This window comes from Sinohyriopsis cumingii, chromosome 1 (assembly GCF_028554795.1).
Source record: "Sinohyriopsis cumingii isolate HCF-2022 chromosome 1, ASM2855479v2, whole genome shotgun sequence".
Classification (NCBI taxonomy): Eukaryota; Metazoa; Mollusca; class Bivalvia; order Unionida; family Unionidae; genus Sinohyriopsis; species Sinohyriopsis cumingii.
Window position 1 is genome coordinate 181,372,021 of NC_142961.1, and position 27,214 is coordinate 181,399,234.

At 35.1% G+C, this 27,214-nt stretch overlaps 1 protein-coding gene across 1 annotated transcript in view; it reads left to right on the forward strand.

Annotated features, from left to right (window-relative positions):
* Positions 1-27,214, forward strand: part of LOC149808494 (uncharacterized) — a 192,735-nt gene that overhangs the window by 87,204 nt on the left and 78,317 nt on the right. The window contains exons 2-3 of the mRNA XM_089969873.1: positions 1,037-1,089; positions 10,237-10,351. Of these exons, the coding sequence (XP_089825999.1) occupies positions 1,037-1,089; positions 10,237-10,351 (168 nt within the window). The remainder of the gene's footprint in view (positions 1-1,036; positions 1,090-10,236; positions 10,352-27,214) is intronic.

The window sequence follows — 27,214 nt, forward strand, 5'->3', positions numbered from 1 at the left end:
ATTAATTCTATTTACATTTGCCTTTTGTTTGCACAGTTTGTATACCCGGTAGTATTCCAAAACATATTACATTCAATTTGTCAGATTTTATCTGCACCAAAATATTCATTGTAAAAACACAATTTACAGTGTCAGGTATAACTAAATGATTAGGGCACTTGGGGGTTTTAAGAACAGTAATTGAAAAGAATACTCCTGTGGAGTTAATTGGTCAATAAACATGCATTAATAACCATCATTTACTTTCCTCCAACACAGCCAGTACACACTGACATTGTTATCATTGCATCTAATGTAAGATAAGTCATGTCTCTCAATTGCTTAGTTCATACAGTTCAAAATCGACATCCTTATGGTCCTGTTGTTTTTAATTGAATAAATAACATCGACAGAATCCATAAGCAGATTTTGACTTGTGTTAGAAGGTGAACTTTTGTCCAATTAGTTGAATCCTCTTGCCATATGCATCCCAAATTAAGACCCACAAGTAATTGTTTGGTATGTTATATTTTTCAACAATTTAATGGATTTAAAGATACTATAGAAAATTTACTTGACTACAGAAAACATAATTTGTTTCAATACATAGGTCATTTTCCATAATGATGAAAGTGTAATATTTATCTGTGGTTGACCTGCATTCATATATATATGGTCTAGACAGTTATGTTACGTATTCATTGCTCAACTCAAGTCTCAGCAAATCGGGTACAGACTTGTTTCCCATTCATTTACTCTAGGCTGAAGATTTTCATCTAGGTGTGTTTACCCTGGCCCTCTGAGCTATATATCATAGGATATAGTGCTATTGATAAGTGGAGTCTTTATTTGACCAAACCTACCATACATACATTGACAGTAAACAGTAGTGTGTCAATCCACACTGCCCACGTTATGACAATTTGAACGCTTCACATGTGCTTCTATTCAAAGGATTATGGACGAATTTACAGGACCCGGTTAAATGTAATGGTTGGTATGTCAGATCTCATGTATGGACAGTGAATTTAAGTGCTATTTGTGGGATATTCTGAAGTTTTCCTTGTAGCTGTATTAGTCACATGGATTGTGGCTGTAATTCCTGAAAAGGTAAAACAAACAGGTTAATGGATATTGTGTTATTGATGTTATTCTTAACTCAAAGTGAAATGTATGTGATCCAAAGATAGATCTATAATGCCCATTTTGAGTGTTACAATGGAAAATCTTGGTTCCTGTTTGTTGGGTGAGATATTTAGAATGTATACAGTATTTTATTTCATGTATATAACATACGTAGCTGTATACTGTAGTTGTTGAATAATTTATTGCTTCTGGATAGGTTTTTGTATGTTTCTACATCAGTTTTGAATGTGACCGTTATTGTAAATATCAGAACAGGTAGTTATAAAGCCACATGTTCCGCCATCTGTCAGTTTGTCTTTCCATCCATCCAGTCTGCCAGCCAGCATCAGTTTTGTAGACCTATCTCTTGTTTGCATATGACTTTCATTGAACTTTATAAGAAGGTTTATACATATAGGTTCATCAGGAATCATACAATATCCAAAAACATTTCATGTGAGTAAACAAGGAAGTGAGATTTAAAAGGAGACACAACCCTTTTTGACATTATTATGTTTTAGATACTTAGAATTTTCAAATGTTTTGGCCCTTCTGTTATGATTCTAGGTCTTCTGGTATGTAACAGAAAGAATGGGAAACCAACAGCTTCAAGTGAAATCATTTCTCTACAAGACAAAGTGAAACTTTAAGAAACACTTTCAGTATCATGAATGAAATCCCAAATAATCATAAATGTCCTATCACAAATCCAAAAATATAGTATGTTCCAAAGAACTCCAGTTGCCTTGAATATACTGATGTAACACAATGATGCAATCCAGAATTTCTTTGATTGAGTTCACAATAATTGTGTGTGTGTGATTAGGATTTTTAACATCGCTTTAACAATTTTTCAGTCATATCACTACGATGTCTGCAATGTGGCAGTTTATAATGATGTCCAGCACTGGGGCATCATGCTGCAAGACATGTTGCATGATGCCCCACCCAGTCACATTATCCTGACACCAGGCCAACCAGTCCTAACAATAACCTCTTAATGCTGAGTGCCAAGTGAGGCAGCTGTTAGTACCAATTTTGTAAGTCTTTGCTATGACTCTGCGGGGGATCGAACCCACAACCTCCTGCTTCCTAGACAGACGCTCTAACCACTAGGCCACCGGAGCGGTTAGTTCACAATAATTCAAAGTACAGTAGTGTGTTTAAATCCCAAAAGTTGATGAGCACTTGTGTAGTTCTAATGAATATTTTAAATAAATCCTATCAAACTATATCAACCCAACTGCAAACTCAGATCATGAATTCCCAAGAAAAGGAACAAATGATTTATTTTCAAATCCTTATTTATACACATTTTCATTGATCTATAATGCAATAGAATGTTAATATTTCCAACAGAAAAAAATCGTCAAACAGTTAACAAGACTGACCTTTAATTCTTGCTATATAAACATGTTGTTCACAGCTTACAAATATTGACAAAAGTTAAACACACAATATTAATTAAATATACATAACACCTCTCAATATGAATTTAAACTGAATTATGTACTTGTTCCATGCCTTGAGCATTGCAGTGAGTAGTCTAAAAATTGAGAACAAAAGTGGTGGATGGTATTCATGCATAAAAAGATGGAGTACAGGATCAGTGTAGAAGAAAATTATCCAATCATTTAGCTGTCAGCCAGATTTTGTAATTAGTTTCCATGAGAGTTAAATTTATATGTCGCAGTTAACTGCCAAATTTTGAATGATCTTGTTTTTTGACTAATGTGACTGTAATGAAATAGCATGTTTTGTTTGACTGGTATTTAGTTAGAAGCAAGTGGATTGATAAGTCATCACTATAATCTGTTCGCCTTTCTTTGGTGACCGACTATGTTAGCCCCACCAGTCATAGACAAGAAGAGCTTATGGGATGGTTTTCCATCCATTGTTTGGTTGTCCATTATCACTGCTTCACCTAAACTACTTGGAGGATTGCCATTAAACTTCATTCATACAGTTTGTCCTGAATGAAAATGGTGCTTTGCTGACATTCTAAATATATAAATATTTTGTTTTCACTTCTCTTTCTGAATGAAAAGTCATATTTACATGGGGTTTTCACCAAAAGACTTCCTATGATGTCTAGTTAGTTTAAACTGAAAATTCTGCCAATCTGATGACCAATATGGCCATTAGAGCGATCATCTTGAAAATCTTGTTCTTGCCACTCATGAACAAAAAATTATTTTTGTTGAGTTGTACCAGAAAGATAGTGTTAGTTGACCCTAATGAAACTGGTGCCTCTCATGTATTCAGTATGGCTGCCATCTTGAAAATGTTGTTGTTAATATCTTTTGAACAGGAGTTTTTACCAAAAGACAGTGCCAATAGCTTCTTGTGGGTCGGTGGCTGCCATGTATAGCTTATCTTGTGCTGAAAAATGGCGTTAAACCCTACAACAACAACAACAACCACAAGACGGTCTGTAGTTGGTAGTAAATAAAAATGGTACTATAAAGACATCTTGACAATTTGTAATGACAACTCTTAAATGACTGATGATATCAGCATGGGACTTTCATTGAAAGATTTCTTATGGTGTGTAGTTGGTCCTAAATGAGAATGGATCCAAGCTGACCTCCAATATGGCCACTATAATGGTCTTCTTGAAAATGTTATTATTACTTATCCTAGATGGCTGGTTATATCGACACTGCGCTTTCACTAGAAGACTTCTTATCTTGTCTAGTTGCCCATCAATGGAGGGGCCCCGAGTGGCCGAGTGGTCTAAAGCGCTCTTCGTTACGGATCACTGCCATCTCACCTCTGTCTGCGGTGGTTCGAGTCTATGATTCAGCCAATGTGGGCATGTGAGAAAGCTTGCCAGTAGCTTCTTGTGGGTAGGTGGTTCTTTCCGGGGTTTTCCGGGTTCTTCCTCCACCATTAATACTGGCCGCCATGTATAGCCTATCGTGCTGAAAAATGGCGTTAAACCCCACAACAACCATCAATGGAAATTTAGTATTGCCACCATGGCTGCCAGCTTGAAAATATTGTTCCTGTTACTCAGCCAAAATGAAAGTCATATCAAAGTGGGGTTTTCACCAGAAGACTTTTTATAACGTCTTGTTGGTCCTAATTAAAATGGTGCTGATCTGATGTCCAGTCAGCCACCTTGGTGTCCGTGATGAAAATATTGTTATTGCAAGTTGTAATGGAAAGTCACTTTGAGGTGGGGTTCAGTTTTTATGGTGTCTGGATGGTCCTAAATGAAAATGATGCAGATTGACACTCAATATGGTCACCATGATAACCATCTTGAAAATATTATCTCTGCTTCTGTGGATGGTTATATCAACATGATACCTAGTTGGTCCTAAATGAAAATAGAATCAAAAGTTTATCTAATATGGCTACCACAACAGTCTTCTTGAAAATTTTCCTATTGCTACTCTCCTTTAATGGATGGTCCTATTGACATGGGGTTTGCACCAAAGACTTCTTTTGATGTCTATTGGTCCTAAATGGAAAGGATGCCATTCTGACATTTCTACTGTTCAGCAGCTAAATTGGAAATCAGAGATGGTTTCAGCACTCAGCAGTTAAAAGGAAGAAATAATCTTTTCTTAAATTCCTGGAGCTTTTTTCACCAGGTGGAGCATCAGTGTCTTTGATGGACTCAGTTTAATTGAGTGTGCTATATCAATTAAAAACAGGATTTCAAGCAACTCTAGTATTCATTCCAAACTTTCTTAAATCCTCATTATAAACTTCACAAATTCAAAATTAGCACAGAGAAGAAAGGTTATGATTTGCATTAGCTGAGAAGACTGATTTTGTGACCTTTGAATTCTTGCAGATGTCATAGTGTAATGAGTAACAAGCCTGCCTGTCATGCAAGAGAGGGATTGTTTGAATCCCATTCTTAAATATTTGTTTTTTTTAGGGTAATGTTATTTTTTTGCTTGCTCTTGTCATAGAACTTTTACATAACATATATGCTGTTTGCTCATGAAATTAATTTTTCATGAACAAGTTAAATGCTTATTTTTAGGCATTGTCATATGTAGCTGTTGCTTATTTTAGTGTCTTGTGTGGGTGTTGTTTATTTAGGTGTTATGTGTAGGTATTTCTTATTTAGGTGTCATGTGTAGGTGTTGCTTTTTTAAGTATCATCTGTAGTTGTTGCTTATTTAGGTGTTTATATGTTCTATGTTGCTTAGGTGTCAAGCATAAGTATTGCTCATTTACATGTCATATATTGGTGTTGTATATTAAGGTGTTACATAGGAGTTGCTTATTTAGGTGTATTGCTTATTTAGGTGTCATATGTAAGTGTTGGTTATTGATGTGTTATATGTGGATGCTGCTTAGGTGTCATTTATGTGTTGTTTATTTAGGTGTTGTGTTGCATTTTTAGGTATCATATAGGTGTTGCTTATTTAGTTGTCATATGTAGGTATTGTTTATTTAGGCATATGTAGGTGTTGATTATTCAGGTGTCATGAATATGTGTTGCTTCTTTAACTAGCATGTGTGGGTGTTGTTTACTTAGGTGTGATGCATAGTTGTTGCATATATAGGTTCTTTTTTGCTCGGTAAATGCTTGAGTGTAAGGATGGGAAATTCCACAGAACTGCAATATTGCCAATGTTCCCTTTGAACACAGTTGAATATATCCTGTAGTTAATTCATCAGTACTTGACAATGGACATCCACAGAGCATGAATGAAATTGTCCATATGCTAACAACCTACCTGGGATAATATAGCCTAGGTCATTGGTTGACCATTAACCTTGATAATCACATGTAGGTTTCTAGCCAGTGCTTGTTGATTTATAATGATTTGCACACTCATCACTCTTAAAAATGGGTTGGTTTAATATGACTTGTATTAAAATAAGTACAATGTTCATAGAGTTTTTTTTTTAAATAATGTGTATAGATGTTGACATGTGCATCATGGATATTCCATTGCTAAATGCATCACCTATTTACAAATTGTATTTATAAAATACATGTACCAATAAAACTGGATCACTCCCATTCTGATAATCTTTTGTAATAAAAAGGCTGCTCGTGTCCACTCAGATAAGACAGTTTTAACAATAAAATAATTCCACAAGCCAAATTGAGTGAAACTGGGAGCCTGTGAGGAAAATTGGTAATTCTGATTATTCTAGCACAGTATTGAGGCCCATATCTTTGGAGCTATGTATCCTGTTTGAGTGATAATATTTTGTTCTATCACTTTTGATAGATATGTTTGTACCTATAATACAGAATGATTTGTAATTTGACTGGACATTTTCCATAAGCTTTATTCAGCTGTTGAGTCATAGGTATGGACTTGATTAATGTAGCATATTTCGTACAAAATTTGGTACAAGTGCAAATTAACCAGTGGACAGAAAATGGGACTTAAAAAAAAAAATAACATAAAAAATTTGAAGGAAGATTGTTAATGAACATGACAAGTTTATTTCATGAAAAATTACTATTTAATACATTATTAACATGAAATTCATTGATATGCAATCTTAATATTTGAATCTACTGATATATATATATATATATATATATATATATATATATATATATATATATATATATATATATATATATATATATATATATATGCTGCTTGAAAAGCTTCCATACCTATGATATTCTTAGAGTATAAGTGTGTGAGATGTAATTAAATGATCCTGGAGTTTTACTTAAATTTTTTAAGATCTATATAAAAAAAATCAGCAGTCATTGTTAAGAATTATCATTTAGAATTAATACGAAATGCAAACAAAGCATCCTTTGAGTTCACTTTTAGCATAGTCCAAGTTAAATGTGCACACAATACAGATGACTAGAGTTAAATAATCCTTGTTATATACATTCAGTCTACAGCTTTAATCAGACTGCAAATTGTTAGAAACCCACTTATACATTTTCATGGATCCCATATCCATCCGTTTGACAGAATATTGAAAAAGTTAACCACTAGAGTGTTTTAAGAAATTTGATTCTGTGAGAAATTAAACTCAGGAAAGAGACTGAGAGATGGTCCAAATCTCCTTGGGATTTTACTGTGATATATCACAAGTATGAATTCAGTGAACATGCTACCAGCTTTAAATTGTTACATTCAGTACACAACATATTCCAACTTTAATTGTATCTGGAGTTCTTGACTAACACAGCAACAAAATCAATGAACAGTTCATGTGAATACCATGAAATTCATTTATATCAAACTTGAATGCATAAAATAGCTATATACACCTGTACATCATGCCTTCACTATATCACCCTTCATTATAACACATTTTCACTTATAAGGCAAGTATAGTCGCTGATCCATTTTCTGATGTATTACTATAATTTAGTTTAAGGTAATCTCACTGTAAGGTGATATACTCCATGTACAACCTTATAATGTGCAAGTGCTATACAACAAAAGTACTGATCAATGTCTTGATAAGAGATTAATCCATGCTGTAAATAAAATGTTTAAAACTATAATGAACAAAATTCATTATCAGCAAGTTTCATTATATCAGATCACACATGGAATAAATAATGCTCTGACCCAGTGTTTAAATAAGCAATGCTTGTGGAAATAATTCAGATAGCAGTTCTTAAAAAAATCAGGAATTAGGATCAAGTATAGCTCTTATCTGGTATTTATATTTATAGACACTGTAAATACATGTACGTCCAGGTGATGTCCTAATTTTATTTCATTAATTATGCAGGGTTACAAAAATCCAATTCTCCATTCATCCCTATAAGTGATGAGTGGATTAAGACATCCGTTTTTTCATAGATAAACAGAATACACATTTAGTAACTTTATCATGTTGGCTTGCAATATGAATATTGATTTAAGATTTGTTTCAGCATGGTGTAATCATATAGCACTCCCTCTTTTTAATGTTGTCAATAGGATCCTTGGAGTATACTATCTTAAAGTGAGACTGCCTTATAATAAAGTTCATGATATACATACAGTACTTTCTGGTTATAATGCTATCCATGGGAGTCATAGAGTATATTGCTGTAGAGTGAGACTACCTTATAATGAAGTACAAGATACACACGCAGTACTGTCTCATTATAACACTGTCCATGGGAGGCATGGATACCATCTTAGAGTGAGACTGTCTTATAATGAAGTACAAGATACACACACAGTACTCTCTCATTATAACACTTTCCATGGGAGGCATGGATACCATCTTAGAGTGAGACTGTCTTATAATGAAGTACAAGATGCACACACAGTACTTTCTCATTATAACACTGTCCGTGGGAGGCATGGATACCATCTTAGAGTGAGACTGTCTTATAATGAAGTACAAGATACACACACAGTACTCTCTCATTATAACACTTTCCATGGGAGGCATGGATACCATCTTAGAGTGAGACTGTCTTATAATGAAGTACAAGATGCACACACAGTACTTTCTCATTATAACACTGTCCGTGGGAGGCATGGATACCATCTTAGAGTGAGACTGTCTTATAATGAAGTATATGATACATGCACAGTACTCTCTCATTATAACACTGTCCGTGGGTTGCATGGATACCATCTTAGAGTGAGACTGGCTTATAATGAAGTATATGGTACATACACAGTACTTTCTCATTATAACACTGTCCATGAGAGTCATGGATTATACTGTCTGAGAGATTGTCTTAAAATAACATACATGATACACATACAGTAACCCACCATTATAACACTGTCGATGAGTATTCTCTCTTAACACATTAACCCCTGGAGGTTTTTGACATTTTCGCCTGAAAATCGAGTAGGAAACACATTTTGAAAGCTATTTCTGAATAGATCCGAAAACATCAAATTCCCGGTGATTTTATTTTTTTTTTTTTTTTGCTAAACGGAGCCATTATTTTTGTATGGAGACCACTCTTTATTCCAAATACCCATCTTATCCTACTTTTTGCAAAGGCTCATCTGTCTGTTTGCAGTTCATACCGGTTTGCCATAGATCTAAGACCGAAAAGTCTAAAATCTGGACACAAAATTGGATTCTGACCACAGGCAAATTTTGGGTAGAAAAAAGTCAGGTCCAAAAAATGAGGTTTTTCATCTGTATTTTGTAGTGCAACTAGATATTCCAGATTATTTGGTATCATTGTAGAGCTACATCTGTCTACCTTTCTATAATACCACCCACTTTAGTGTATCATGCATGACCATGACGCTACAGAGCTCGGCAGTAGGCTACTACCTCCTGCCCCGTTAAGTCATCGCTAGGGGTTAATGTGTTAAAGTGAGACTGAAGTACATGAGACACATACAGTACTCTCTTGTTCTAACACTATCCATGGGAGTCAAAGAATATATTGCCCTAGAGTGAGACTGCCTTATAATGTAGTATGTTATAATTCTACTACCTTATTACTTAAAATAAAATGGGATTATTGACCATACCTACCTTATAACAAGATCTTGTTATAATGAAGGGTCCAATAGTGAGTGAGTGATGCACATTGACTATGTGGTCTAATGATTTACACCTAATTTTTTGTACACTATAAATTTATAAAGATAGCAATTATTTGTTCTAATTATTGTTTACTCATTTCTTTGTTCTGCTTTGATTTGCAATCAAGTTCCAGCTAGTTCAAATAAAAGAGGAACTATTTGTGGACTTGTTTATGAAATGGTATAAAATAAAGTGAAAAAAAAATTAGAGGGTATAAAAAGTACAGACAGAAGATTATTGATCTTAATTTCAGTAGTTACCATATATCCTTGCTTATAAGTCCAACAGCAAACAACATAGACCCTGATCTGCCATTGCATAATGCATCAGGAGATCAGTGTCTATGTTATTTGTTCTAAGCTTACTCATAACAAACTTCCTAATCCCTGATCTGCCATCGAATAATGCACTAGTTGATCAGGGTCTATGTTGTTTGTTTTATAGATTACTTGTAACAAACTTCCTAAACCCTGATCTGCCATAGAATAATGCACCAGTTGATCAGGGTCTATGTTGTTTGTTCTACAGATTACTCCTAACAAACTGAATAGACCCAGATATGCCAGCACATTATTTGACAGAGTTGAGTCATTGAGAACATACTGTATGTTTTTCACTGTCCAGCAGCATTTCTCTCCATCAATATGTTTTCCTTTCCTCTTTCAGGATTTAACTACCTGGGTTAATGAAGTTCTAAAGAAAAGGAAATTATCGCTTGTTGTGGATTTACGTAAAAGTATTGGAGATGGTGTAACCCTCATTACTCTAACTGAAACCCTCAGTAAGTATGCTACAACGTTAAGAAACATTTCACACCATCACTTGATTTTTATGTTTCTCATGAGGCAATCAAACAGGCTGGGCCATTTGTTTTGCATGTCCAAAGTTTGTTATTATTTAGAACCAGCATATCAAATGGGATTTGGGCTGTTTGAAAATTGGTCTAAATTTATCTGGCTTTGTAAATTAGTAAATTGGAATTTAATTGATTTCCTTTTAGTTTTCTTAGATTGTGTTCAGTATCTAATTGTGTTACCTTATGATTGATAGAGAGAGAGAGCATCTCAGCAGTTCTGAAAATGGGGTGATTCCTTTTGTAGTGGAGACAGTTTTGTAAAAGAAGGGGTAGATGTTCTTCTGAACAGCAGGTGGAGGTGCTGTAGACCCATCCACCTGTGTCTGTATTGAAGCAATTGTAAATTGTTTCATACAAGATTAATGTCGGACTTGAGTGTTTGATTTGGATTTTTAATGTAGCTTTAACAATTTTGCAGTCCATATCACTACAATGTCTGCAGTTTGGCAGTTTATAGTGATGTCTAGCACTGGGGCATCATGCCACAGGCATGTGACATTATGTCCCAACCAGTCACATTATCCTGACACAAGGCTGACCAGTCCTAACACCAGCCTCTTAATGCTGAGAGCCTAGCGCGACAGCTGTTAGTACCATTTTTATAAGTCTTTGGTATTTCTCAGTCGGGATTCAAACCGATGAGGCATACGCTCTTACCACTAGGCCACTGGACAGTGTGTGTCAAATTTGAAGAGAAGTCAATAGATCCTCCCTTAAAATGGCACGTCATTACATATAGCAAGCAAGTAAAGACTTTTAACTGTTGGTTATTTAAAATAACTAGTATACTACCTCAATTCTTATATAATGACTAGGCCTTGTTAAGAAAAAAACAACTTTAGGGTGATATGAATATTTTATGCAGACGATAATGTTTACTTTATAATTACATCATTTTTGCTGCAAAGTCAGTGCATACATACATTTTTCAAAAAACACTTGCTGCAAAGTCAGTGCATACATACATTTTTTTAAAGAACACTTTGCTTCAGTCAATGCATGCATACATTTTTCAAAAAAGCACTTTTGCTGCAAAGTCAGTGTATACATACATTTTTCAAGAAAACACTTCTGATGTCAAAATAATGCTTATTGCCTTGGGTGTAAAGCTGACATGTCACAGAGTCAATTGGCTTATTGAGGTATGGTAATTGATATGACCATTGAAAGGTATCAGCAAGGTAGAATCTTATTGTACCTATACTATAGGTAAGAATAAAGAACCATTCTTTTTTGTCCTCATCAGATAAAAGCATTCTGTACTAAACACTTGTCTTGACAAGACATTCCAACTGAGAATGCTCTATTTAGATCTGTTATTTGAAAACAGATAATCAGTATTCTTGCCTTTCTCATCCCAATGATACATAATTTATCAAGGTAATTATGATAGAGATATTTGTCATTTCATTGATGAATGATATACAACTGCACATTTGTTTATCTCCACTGCTCTGCAATGTGATATGTATCCTGATTCAGAGGAGCAGCATATGGTGGGTTAAACATATTCTGATACATACAGTACATTATGCTAATTTCTGTAGGACCAGCATATGATGGGTTACACGTGTATTCTGATACATACAGTACATTATGCTAATTTCTGTAGGACCAGCATATGATGGGTTACACATGTATTCTGATACATACAGTACATTATGCTAATTTCTGTAGGACCAGCATATGATGGGTTACACGTGTATTCTGATACACACAGTACATTATGCTAATTTCCGTAGGACCAGCATATGATGGGTTGCACGTGTATTCTGATACATACAGTACATTATGCTAATTTCTGTAGGACCAGCATATGATGGGTTACACGTGTATTCTGATACACACAGTACATTATGCTAATTTCTGTAGGACCAGCATATGATGGGTTACACGTGTATTCTGATACATACAGTACATTATGCTAATTTCTGTAGGACCAGCATATGGTGGGTTAGACATAAATTCTGATACATACAGTACATTATGCTAATTTCTGTAGGACCAGCATATGATGGGTTAGACATATATTCTGAAACATACAGTACATTATGCTAATTTTTGTAGGACCAGGATATAATGGGTTACACATGTATTCTGATACATATTTTGCATTGTGCTAATTTCTATAGGACCAGCATATGATGGGTTAAACATGTACAGTGCATAGTGCAAATTTCTGTAGGACCAGGATATGATGTGATAGACATATATTCATAATGCATAATGCATATATTCATAATGTAGTGCATAGTGCCAATTTCTGTAGGACCAGTATAGGATGTGATAGACATGTATTCTGATACATACAGTACATTATGCTAATTTCTGTAGGACCAGCATATGATGGGTTAGACATATATTCTGAAACATACAGTACATTATGCCAGTTTCTGTAGGACCAACATAGGATGGGCTGAACTTCATTGTTACAATTTACTTCTGTTTTTGCATAATTTGCATTCAGCTGTTTGAATGTTATATCTCATGGTCAAAACCAACTATATATTAAAACAGTAATGATGAAACAATTTAGTCTGCAAATTCAAAAACTTCATCTACCATCAATTGTAAGCAGTTTGACAACAAAAAAACATTTTGCGTAATTTATACATGAAATTCTATCATGCATTGTGCATATTGTGACAGTGATTTAAGGGGGCATGCATAAACTTTGACCATGTATCATACAGTGTTCTCAAATATTTATTACATATTTGCAAGCTTGTGCTCCATTTCATGACTGTTATCGAAGTCCATTAAGTCATTCTTTATTGTTTTATCACTTGGACTAAACTCATTGATCAGGATTGCCTGGTGTTCTCAGCAATGAAGATGTAAATAATATGCTGAATTTGTATGTGAACAAAAGTGATATCTACTGATCTAATATAAATTCAACTGCTATGTGATGACAAAATTTATAGGGGGTCCAGGTGGTCTAAAGCACTTACTTGTGTCTGTCTGGTTGGCTTCTGGTCTTGGGCTTTACTAAAATGGGTATGTGGGAAAGCTTGCCAGTAGCTTTTTATTGATTAGTGGTTCTTCCCAGGGACTTCCTACGCCATTTATGCTGGCTTCCATGTATAGTCTCTCTTGTGCTGATAAATGGTATTAAACCCAACAGCAACAACAAAAACAATAAAATTTATAATGAGAATTATATCAGTGGGGGCACTGCTGCAGCATTTGATACCAACATGGGGAATGATACTCCAGCCAATCAGGGGGCAGGGCACTGCTACAGCATTTGTTACCAGTATGGGGAATGATTCTCCAGGCAATTAGGGGTTACTGCTATAGCACTGGATACCATTATGGAAAATGATCATTCAGACAATCAGGGGAACATTGCTCCACCATTTTATACCATTATGTAGAATGTTAGTCCTGCCAATCAGGGTGGGGGAAGGGGAGAGGGCTACTACTGCATCATTTGTTAACAGTATGGGGAATGATCATCCAGGCAATCAGGGGAACATTGCTCCATTATGAAGAATGTTAGTCCTGCCAATCGGTGGGTGGGTGGGATTTACTGCTACACCATTTGATACCATTATCGACAATGATCATCCAGGCAATCAGGGGAACATTGCTCTAGCATTGGATACCATTATGGAGAATGTTAGTCCTGCCAATCAGGGTGGGGGGAAGAGGGGGCACTGTACAGCATTTGATGCCATTATGGAGAATGTTAGTCCTGCCAGTTGGGGAGGGGGGGGCACTGCTACAGCATTTGATATCATTATGGAGAATGATCATCCAGGCAATCAGGGGAACATTGCTCTAGCATTGGATACCATTATGGAGAATGATAGTCCTGCCAATCAGGTGTGGGGGTGGGGGCACTGCTACAGCATTTGATACCATTATGGAGACTGTTAGTCTTGCCAATCAGGGTGGGGGGAAGAGAGGGCACTGCTACACCATTGGATACCATTGTGGAGAATGATAGTCCTGCCAATCAGGGGAACACTGCTTCAAAATCTAATACCATTATGGAGAATGATAGTCCATCTGATGGGGGGGGGGGGCATTGCTACAGCATTTGATAACTTTAAATGACATAAAATTAAAATTTCAGTTATGTTCTCTTTTTTACAATTATGCAGCAGTTAAATAAAAATGGCACTTGATAGAATATGCTGTAAAAGTTCTTGTATTGAATACAAATATAGGAAAATAATTCAACACAAATTTATATCAATGAGTACTTCAGGTATGAAATGATTGCAGCAGTTTAAAGGAATTTGATTTATTTAAATATTCATAATTGTGGTGTTATAATAAGCAAATAAGTTCACAGTAAATGATAAATAGATAGGTATGGCCCACTGACAGATAGAAGGGTTCATAAATAACAGGTACATGTAGGTATGGCCCCCAGTTATAAGGGCCCCATAAATAACTGGTAACATGAGATTTTTGTACTTGGCTTATGTATTGTCATATCAGTACATGGAAAATTAAAAGGACAGCATTCTGCCCTTCCTCCCAGAACATGGTATATTAAATGAAACACATTCCCTTTGAACGGTATTTGCAAATTCATTTGCACACAAAAATGTCACTTTTTGCAAAACCAGTGTGATAACCATGAAAATCAGTGAATTTTCTGTAATGTCCAACATAAATGGATGTTTGCAAAAGACGTTAAATGGTACTTCATATCAGTCTTTTCCAGGACAAACAATTGCTTGCTTTACACTAAATCATATGTGCAAGCCTTACCTTTGTTCACATTGTTAAATCTTCGCCATATTTACAAATTGCACCCTGTGTTTCAAATGGAGGTGACAAATTGTCACCTTTGTTTGAAATGTAGGTGGGAAATTGTCCCATTGTTTCAAATGGAGGTGAGAAAGTGTCCCCTTTGTTTCAAATAGAGGTGAGAAATTTTCCCCTTGTTTCAAATGGAAGTGGGAAGTTGTCCCTTTGTTCAAATGGAGGTGAGAAAGTGTCCCGTTTGTTTCAGATGGAGGTGAGAAATTGTCCCCTTTGTTTCAAATGGAGGTGGAAAATTGTCCTCTTTGTTTCAAATGGAAGTGGCAAATTGTCCCCATGTTTCAAATGGAGGTGGAAAATTGTCCCCATGTTTCAAATGGAAGTGGCAAATTGTCCCCATGTTTCAAATGGAGGAAATTCTTTACATAATTTTAAGTTTTAGAACAGACCCAGCTTCATATTTTTCATTTTCTTTATCTAGTTAGAATGCATTGATTTTACACAGTCGGTGAAATAAAGGTAAAATTTAATGGTAGGAATGAAGAATGACATATTCCTAATTTTTTCTCAAATACAACAAAACCTCTTTTGAAAGACCACCACTTCTGCCAAAAAATGATGGTCTCAAGACAGGTGGTCTCTTATAACAGGTCATACCACTACATTATCAACAAATCTGTGCATTGAGAATATGGTCTTTCAAGACAATTGGTCTCACATAGCAGTGGTCTTTCAATACAGGTTTTACTGTAATATGTGAGATAGAATCGATGGACAATGAACGAGCTTGGCAGGGGATGCCTCTATTTGTGTAGCTGCAGCATTTTGCATATATTGTTGCTTTTAAATGCACCATTTTCAATAATTCTTTGGACTGTATTTTGTTTGTTTGCGGCATTGTTCATCGTCTACTGGTGTAGTGAAGTTACATTGATTTTGCAAGATCTCTTATCAGTACTGCACTATTTATCGTTATTTAATTTCCATCAGCAGATATTTGTCTTGTTAATGCTGGTATGAAATTTGAGCACCCAATGTACAAATAAATGCTGTAATCTTGGTAACTGAAGTAACAAGGTAGCAGAAGTGCTTTATGCCTTAAATAACAGATTGTATTTTTAAACAGGCAAAAAATCAATTATTTCTAATTATTTGACATGAAAAATTCACACAGTATATAGCCTGGTATAGTGTAGAGAGTTGCCCCACAGAACATCAACTCTCGCCTGTTTGTTCATATTGATTTGTTGTGAATTTCAAGTGGCAAGCTCATACCACCTTCCTCACCTGTACAGAGAATAAGGTAAACCCATAATGTGTATTATTTCCAGTTAAAATTCAAATGTAACTGCAAACAGCATCTGTCTGGCAGATCAGGGTCAGTGTTGTTCATTTGAAAACATAACATATGAATACATTAAACGGACTAGACTTTAATCCACCGACACATTATTCAGTCCAAGATAGGTGTTGTTACAGTACTCACCACCCATGAAATCGGCTACCATATGTACATGTATTCTCAAAAAAGTCATATCCATCTGCAGACGGCACAGACCAAGATCTGCAGATATGGGTCTATGCAGATTATTAGGAGTAATCAGTATAACAACACAGACCCTGATCTACAGGTGCATTATGTCATGACAAATCAGAGTCTATGGGTTGTTTGTACATGAGTATATATGGCACACCTTGAATTAACCACCCCACCAAGTTACAGTAGGTTGTAACAGGAAATTAAATAGGAGTTACTTGCAGGTGGAGAGCAAATAAAATATGATTTAGTTGGAGGCTGGGATTAGAGTGTTTCCGGTTGGAATACTTGGTGAGTAGACCAAGTGTTGTGCTTATTTTACAGGTGATAGCAGCATTTGGTTTTATTATGCTTTCCATGGATTAAACTTGAATGAATTGATTCATGAATAGAACAACTTGTAATGTCCTCGGTGAATTACCTTGGATTTTTGTGTGATATGACAATACAGGAGTCTTCTTTCCATGTGGACTTGACCCATGGGATGAAAAGAAAGTAAGGCAGTCATGATTTACTTCTTAAGAGATAGTGAATATATTCTTAGTTGTAAAATTAGTGTTGTTTCTGTATCACTATGGCATTCAGTTTTAAAATTTGTAACTTGTCGATGTTTATTCATGTCATTCAGGATAAGCAGATGTTTTTACAGTTAATATGCCTTGCAGATTTTAGTTTCCCCACCTGCTCACATAAAGCAAAACACACACACACACACATATATATACATACATATATATATATATATATATATATATATATATATATATATATATATATATATATATATATATATATATATATATATATTCAGACTTTTAAAAAATGTACATGGAAGACTTTTGTGTTTTAAAATACAGACTTTGTAGTTGGTTTTATGTTGTTGTAGGGTTTGACACCATTTTTCAGCACAAAATATGCTATACATGGCAGCCAGTATTAATGGTGGAGGAAGAACCCAGAAAACCCCGGAAAGAACCACCGAACCACGAGAAGCTACTGGCAAGCTTTCTCACATACCCACATTGGCAGAACCCAAGATTCGAACCCACGCAGAGGTGAGATGGCAGTGATCCATAGCAGTGAGTGCTTTATACCACTCGGTCACTCGGGGGCCTCTTGGTTGGTTTTGATTGTACTAGGATCTCAAGGTAGCTGGTCACAAGGATCTCAAGGTAGCTGGTCACAAGTGACGTATAGAATCCTTTCATTTCAGATTCAGGTTTGTGTAATTCAATTTTAGGGTAAACTTGCACAACATGTACTGTAGTGCACAACTCTCATAGATGAAGTTCTTCTTCAAGATCCTAGTTTCACCAACAACTTTTAAAGTTTTAAGTCACTGCAACCTATTTATGAAGGAAATTGCATCAAGATGCACAGAATAAATTATGTAATGTTTAGTTACTTACCAAGATTATGTCAAAAAGGATCCAAATTATTGTTTACCTTTTAGAATTAACAAAAATTATCATTAAAAATGGAATAAAAATTCAAAATGCTGAAAGCCAGGCAATTTCACCAGAATTCCTTTGTCAGTCCTTCTGTCTATACGTGTGTCATTCATACAAAATGAGGGATTAAAACTAAAGCTGATAATGCGTACCCGTGTACTCAGTTAAAACACCACCATCCCCACCCAAATTCAAATAATTACCCGGGTAATAAAATAAGCTGTAAGCTGCCTGCTTAGTTCATGTAAAAAAAATGTTTCCAAGTTCAGATCAAAGATTATATCTGGCAGTATTCAGAATTTGTTAATTTAACTTTATGACCTTTAAGCGAAAGTTAAACATGTTAAAGTGAATGTTGCGTATAAATAATTTATCATTTTGTTTTGTGTCTCTATTCTCATACTAATCCATACGGATTTAGCTGATTTGTGACAAGAATTTTAACTAACTGCAGATCGAAGTAAGTCATGAAAATAAATGTACATTTTTCTAATGGCTTTCTCTAATTATGGCATGTAATATATAGATTACTCTTTTTATGCCCAGATTATGTTTTTTTTGCCACTTAAAATTTAAGTTAAATTAGTAATAATTATGCTTATACCTCTTGGAGGGTTGGCATTTATAAACTTACAACAGAGCAATTCGGGCTGGCATTTAATAAAATTTCCCTTTGATAGGGTACCCACTCATTAGGATTGACTGGTACCCAGTTGACTTTTCCAAAAAATTTGACAGCTTTAGCTGAAAATTTATTTACCTAACTAAACTTGTAATGGCAAGTGAAACTTTCTGGCAGCAGGGTGAATTTCGCATTACTCAGCCAGGTGAATGCAGATTCCAAGCCTTTTCATGAAAGCCAATACTTTCTGCTGGAAGTTTGGTCTGATCAAGCTCATACAGGCTTTTAGTTGGTCTGATCAAGCTCATACAAGTTCTTAGTTTGGTCTGATCAGACTCATACAAGCTTTTAGTTTGGTCTGATCAAGCTCATACAAGCACTTAGTTTGGTCTGATCAAGCTCATACAAGCTCTTAGTTTGGTCTGATCAGACTCATACAAGCTCTTAATTTGGTCTGATCAAGCTCATACAAGGGGGCACTCACCAGTTATTATGTACATTTGAGAGTAACGTATGTAAGGTGAAGTTGTTTGCATTTAAAACATGCACAGTGGAGAGAAGGTTGGCATACCACTATGCTGCTTTCATGTAATGTAATGTGGCTGACATTTCTTTAGATACTGTACTTTTGGAAATTGTAAATAATCTAAGCACACCAGTAACTAAAATTACTGCTCCCTTGTGCTCCAAAAATCGGCCTGATTTTGTCTAAAGTACACTATCCTTAGCAGCTATTAAAATAGGGAAAATAAATTTTGCCAGACTACACAGTTGTAAATAAAAGCAGAGCTGATAACTTTTTTTAAACATTTTGTGTATGTGGAAATTCATTCAGAAGCTGGTATTGTCTAGTTGGGCAGAATTCATATGTGATTCTCTCAAAAATATATAATAACTGGTGAGCACCCCCCTTAGTTTGGTCTGATCAGGATCATATAAGCTCTTAGTTTGGTCTGATTAGGATCATACAAGCTCTTAGTTGGGTCTGATCAGGATCACACAAGCTCTTAGTTTGGTCTGATCAAGCTCATACAAGCTCTTAGTTTGGTCTGATCAGGATCACACAAGCTCTTTGCTCACTTCAATACTAATAAATGCATACTAGAGGAAGAAAAAACTTTTCTATTTCTAAGTTTTCAACAACCAATGTTAGATGGGATATATAAATAAATTCAATAAAACAACCTCTGACGCAGTTGAATCTTGATCATTAACATCATCAGCTTTTCTATTTCTGTAATATCTGCTTGGATAAGGGTTTACTCGGGGGAAGGTAAAGATATTAGGACTGATCTGACTGGGTAAGTGGATTTTTAGAGATTTTTCAACCCATAAAATATATTTTGTGCATAGCTCTTATTTAATCACCATGTTTGCCATCTCATTATGCCTGAGAGTCTGTTATAATGCACAGGGATTTAGCATATTATTTTATATCTAATGTATGACTTTTTATATATATGTAAGCTTGTGACAGCCCATTTGTTAAACTACCTTCCATTTGCCCTTTTATCACCATAGCAACTGAAAGAGTGACTTTCTCTTGAAGAAGTTAACATCATGTAAAAGTAGACTTAGTCATCTTTTCTTTGTGCCAGTAATATGTCACATCTTGTGTTTTGTTCCCTTAATTCCAATCAGTTTGCAAATCAGTGATACTTTAAAACTTTAAAGCACTCCTAGTCAAATAACCATGAGACTTTATGCCATGTCACTTCTTACATTGTCTTTTGTCCATTTTCTATCTGTTAGACAGTTGCTTCTTATCACTATTTCTCCTACACCATTGTGAGGAATACACTGAAACTTTATTTACACATTTTTACTGAGATCTAGTTGATCTTGAATAAAAAAATTGCCACTCTGACATCCACATGCAAATGTGGCCTTCTTAACAACCTTTGTTATTGGTACCTCTCCTGAAAAGGTGATTATATTGACATAGGGTTTTCATCAAAACACTTACTACTATATATAGATTGTCGTAAGGAAAATGGTGCTGATCTGATGTACAATATGAAATTTAGGGTGTCCATTTTAAAAAATCTTTTGATCACTACTCCTCCTGAAAAATTGATTGTATTGTCATGAAATTTTCAGTAAATTTAAAAGAAAAAACCCACTCTAGCAGTATATGGTTCATCCAATATTAAAATGATGACATCATCTTGCCTCAAAGATGGCTACTTTGACTGTGATCATACAAATCTTTTAATGTTGAATTCCTGAATAGACAGTCACATGGGATCCACACTAAAACACTAAAGCAGGATGTTGCTGCTTTTCTGATTGAAAACAGTGGTGATCTGACTAAAAAATCTTATCACAACCATGATGGCCACCTCAAAAATCTTATTACAACCATGATGGCCACGTCAAAAATCTTGTCACAACCATGATGGCCACCTCAAAAATCTTATTACAACCATGATGGCCACCTCAAAAATCTTATTACAACCATGATGGCCACCTCAAAAATCTTGTCACAACCATGATGGCCACCTCAAAAATCTTATTACAACCATGATGGCCACCTCAAAAATCTTGTCACAATCATGATGGCCACCTCGAAAATCTTATTACAACCATGATGGCCACCTCAAAAATCTTGTCACAACCATGATGGCCACCTCAAAAATCTTATTACAACCATGATGGCCACCTCAAAAAATCTTATTACAACTATGATGGCCACCTCAAAAATCTTGTCACAACCATGATGGCCACCTCAAAAATCTTATTACAACCATGATGGCCACCTCAAAAATCTTGTCACAATCATGATGGCCACCTCAAAAATCTTATTACAACCATGATGGCCACCTCAAAAATCTTGTCACAACCATGATGGCCACCTCAAAAATCTTATTACAACCATGATGGCCACCTCAAAAATCTTATTACAACTATGATGGCCACCTCAAAAATCTTGTCACAACCATGATGGCCACATCACAACCATGATTGATGCCTCAAAAATCGTACAAAACCATGATGGCCACCTCAAAAATCTTATTGCAACCATGATGGCCACCTCAAAAATCGTATCACAACCATGATGGATGCCTCAAAAATCTTATTACAGTGTACAGCCATGATGGATTCCTCAAAAATAGTATCACAACCACAATGGCCACCTCAAAAATCTTATTACAACCATGATGGATTCCTCAAAAATCTTATTACAATCATGATGGATGCCTCAAAAATCTTATTACAACCATGATGGATGCCTCAAAAATCTTATTACAACCATGATGGATGCCTCAAAAATCTTATAAATACCATGATGGATGCCTCAAAAAGCTTATTACAACCATGATGGATGCCTCAAAAATCTTATAAATACCATGATGGATTTTTCAAAAAGCATATTACAACCATGACAGATACATCAAAAAGCTTATTACAACCATGATGGATGCCTTAAAAATCTTATTATAATGATGATGACCACCTCAACAAAAAAATTAATTGCTTTCTAATAAATCAGTTGATGGTCATCACCAGGCTATTGATTTCAATGTCATCTTGGGTTTGTTTTTGTCTGTAATGGCTTGTAACTCTTTTAACTGACCCCGATATTTGATCTGGTAGGGGCCAATGGGCCCATAATTCCATTTGTGGTAAGAATAATACATATTGCAGTTGGACTCTAGTTTAAAACTGGACATTGAAGATAACTGCAGTGGATAAATTCATAGGTGTTGAACATACATTCACTGGATGAATACAGAAGTGCAGCATATATTTTCAGCAGAAATGAAGCCTAAATTCATTGGTTTTTAAGTGAAGGTGTAAATTTAGCAGTTTTCCGTGGATGAGTTGATTGCTTTATATTATCAGTAGTTCAGCAGAACTGCATTTGAAGTATATTAACTGCAGCATGTAATTTATGTCAACTAAAGTAAATTAGCATATGTGTGTTTGCAGATTCTTTCACAGTTCTAGGCACATCTCTTCAACACATTGCATGTACATACATTTTCAACATCATCACAACATTCATCTTCACAATCGGAAAACTGTATCAAACAAAAAGGTAGAAATCCCAGCTCCACATCTAGAATTTATAGACATCAATGTAATGTGTGTGTGTGTGTGTGTATGTGTGTGTGTATATTTATCAATTGTAGTATTGCTGTGAGTATTACTCTTAGTTAGTCAACAGCTACCAATTTAGCCAAAGCAATTTTAAATTGAAATCTCTGTCACTTGCCTATCAGATACAGTTTGCGATATGCTATAATGTATACTTTTCACAGCATATTGATTCAGAGAGTCTCACCAAGAGTCCATGAAGTGCTGTTGATTTAGCACTTTTTGATAATTTTAGGAATCCAAGCAGATATTCACACATTTCTGACTCGGGGACTCGATACATGAGGTCTAAAAACCCAGAATACAAAGTTAATTTACTTGAAACTGAATCTCTTGACTATTTGACTATTTGTTAGTTACTTGAACTGAACCTGTGATGATTTGCTAGTGACTTGCAAATAAATGATACATTATGTTTAGACTTGCTACCTGCAGTGTACCTGTTTGTTATGTTGTGCTGTCAGACCTGCTTTTGGCAACAATTAACACACATTATCTTTGAAATGCCACTAAATGATTTCCATTAAAATACTCAGTGGGCGCTCTAATGTCAAGTGTTTCTCACAAGGCTCTATGAAAAAATGCATCCAGCACTCATAACCATGTAGTTTAAAATCTTCTGTATCAGGGGGTAAATTTACAAGTTTAAGATTTCTTTTATATGATACATCATTAGATATCTGATTGCTTACTTGGCCTTTGACATCAAGAATTGTCCCAGGCCATAAACCATCAATCAGCATAACTGTTTACATAATTATTCATAGTTTAAGCCCATCCTTCCTGTGCAAGATATTGAGGGGAACTTGTTCCCTCTTTGAAGTCCATCCTTCCTGTGCAAGATATTGAGGGGAACTTAATTATTCCCTCTTCAAAGTCCATCCTTCCTGTGCAAGATATTGAGGGCAACTTGTTCCCTCTTCATAGTCCATCCTTCCTGTGCAAGATATTGAGGGAAACTTGTTCCCTCTTCATAGTCCATCCTTTCTGTGCAAGATATTGAGCGGAACTTGTTCCTTCTTCGTAGTCCATCCTTCCTGTGCAAGATATTGAGGAGAACTTGTTCCCTCTTCGTACTCCATCCTTCCTGTGCAAGATATTGAGGGAAACTTGTTCCCTCTGCTACACAGCTCACGCTCATTAAGTAGTTTAGATCTACAAGTGCTGATCTTGTAATGTATACCAAATCACAGCATGGCATCAATGATAGAAAATTTGATGTGCTTATTGGGGAAGAGTTGACACAAAATGCCTGTCAGACTTATTGTAATCATTCTTGTTTGGATAAATCAAATATAATTTTTCATATTATGGTATTTATGCATTCAGTTGTGTCAAATAATGTTTTTTTTAAAAAGTAAAACAATACTGAGCTTCATATTGTTTTCTTACACAACATATCATAATACTAATGACAGACCACCACATATCATAATACATATATTCACCCCATATCGTCGTACATGACAGACCTCCCCATATTGTAATATATATATATATATATGTATGTATGTATGTATGTATCTATATATATATATATATATATATATATATATATATATATATATATATATATATATATATATATATATATGTATATATATATATACCACAGACCATTCCCAAATTGTAATACATGACAGACCATCCCATATTGTAATACATATGACAGACCATCACATATTTTAATACATATGACAGACCATCCCATATCGTAATACATATCACAGACCATCCCATATTTTAATAAATATGACAGACCATCCCTTATTGTAATACATGACAGACCATCCCTTATTGTAATACATGACAGACCACCCCATATTGTAATACATATGACAGACCATCCCATATTTTAATACATATGACAGACCATCCCTTATTGTAATACATGACAGACCACCCCATATTGTAATACATATGACAGACCATCCCATATTTTAATACATATGACAGACCACCCCAGAGTTTAATACATATGACATATCATTCCTTATTGTAATACATATGAGAGACCACCCCATATTGTAATACATACGACAGACCACCCCATATTTTTATACATATGACAGACCATCCCATTTTTTAATACATATGACATGTCTCTGGAATCACATTAAAATAAAAGGTGTTAAGGAAAACCTGAATTGACTATCATATTTTTCAAAGCTACTAACTTTCTGTAGAATTAAATAGTTTTTGTCTAGCTGTGAAGCAAGTCTGGCTGTGAAGGGGGTCTAGCTGTGAAGTAAGTCAAGGTTTAAAGTGGGTCTAGCAGCAAATTGAGTCTAACTGTTAAGCAGATCTAGTTACGAAGCATGTCAAGGCATATAGCCTGTTATGTATGTATTCATCTGGAATAGGGAAATGCAAGACAAGGCATCCTAACAGCATGCTGTAATAGTTTTTTATATTATCATTACCCACTATGGAACATTAGTGGCATAAAACAAATACACAAATTATTTGTACCAGGTTAAGCATAAATAAAGAGCTTGTTTTGATTTTTAATTTCTTACAGATAGTTTGTTTTTGTGGATTTAATGCAATTTTTCATCACTTGATAGGCTATACATGACAGCCATCATATTTGGCAGAGGAAAAACCTGGAAAAATTCAAGGAGAACCACCAACCCACAAGAAGTTACTAGCAAGCTTTCTCACATACCCACATAGGCCAAGCCAAGACTTGAACCCAAGTGGACAGAGGTGAGATGTCAGTGATCTTTAAAGGCAAATGCTTTAGACCACTCGGCCACCTGGTGCCCCTTTTACATGTAACATTAGAAATTTGTTTCCACTGAAGCATTCATGAGTTACTACTTCTATGGTTGTTACATTTTCCTTTTTAATGTCAACATTTCCAGAAATATTGCAGTCCTCAGTCACATGCACCATGTGGTCAAAACACAGGTCAGTGCTTTTGTCTGGAAGGTCTCTGTGGAAACAGTTTGGGAACATGAAAAATAAGATCTCTTTCAGATGGCATTGTTATTGTAGTTGGTAGCATACCCTGCATTGGCTTCATTCTTTGTGAAGGTACTTTTTATTTGTCTCATTATTTGGAACACTGTTCTGGGTGATAATCCTTATGCCATTCATCTTGAACAATATTACCAAAATTAGTTCACATTTACTTGCACCCATGCCTCAGGAAGTATGTTGGGGTTAACATTTAGGTCTATTTCTTTGATACTATTACTGTCACAGTTAGTTCAAAATAGTAGAGCATATTTGCATTTTGGGAATTTTTACAAGTTTCTGTTTCAGAACTGCTTGTTAGTTACCATGCTGAATCTGTTGAAATAAGAGAATTTAATTACATTCTTATTCATACAAGTTGATGGCAAGCATATACATGTATGCCTGATTTTTATTTGTAGTAAGTAAACAGCATAATCTATCTTTTATTATTCATGCATGTTAGCTACATATTGTTCCCAATGTCAATGCTGTCTTCAGCTCTAAGTGAAGAACAAGAAACCTGAGCTAAGATATAGCATTTCAGTTCAACACAATGTTATGGAGCTGCATTATCTCAGTGGTTGGTGTACCAGACTGGTGACCAAAGGATTTGGGTTGGTTACAAGTTTTATGGACACCATAGTAGTCAAACCAGACAGATAGGATTTTAACCCCAGTGCTGACATGTGACTACTGTATCACCATGGCTCTGCTTTCAATGGGCAAAAAAATACCTTGTTGCCAGCCTTTCCCGTCTTTCAGTGCTGACTTTAGCACTTTTTTCCCCCCAGGGTTAAAAAAAAATATTTTTTATTATCATCAAAAATTATGAAATTCATTTGTGCATCTAAATGAGCAGGTTTAACCCAGTACTTGAAGTGTTTACTGCATTATATATACTAATTATAATATGTATGTGATGTTTAACAAAATTAAATTAAAAGATTTTTTTTTAAATTCCCAAAATTGATTTTTGCTTCTGATTGAGCTGTTTTTGCCAGTGCTTGAAGCACTTAGTACATTAGATATACTAATCATTATCATTGAGTGAAAGAAGAAACCTGGTTTCTGCACAATAACTTCTTCACTTCTAACTCGCAAACCAAGATTATGCTTTGTGGATGGCTTACACTTGGAGTAAGGTAGAAGACTTTTGGTTTTTGGAGCAAAAGGTAATAGGTAAAGGTCACTGGCTGAAAAAATAAAAGTAAGGGAGTAACCCATGATAATTATTAATGAGAATCAGAAATAGCTCAATAATACAAGTTGGAATTCAAAATGAATGTAATAATTTGTGATTTTTAAATGAAGGAAAGCATTAAGACAAAACTTAACAAGTGACACTTCAAATAGATAAAATAATTTGGGTATATCATCAAGTTTCTAAA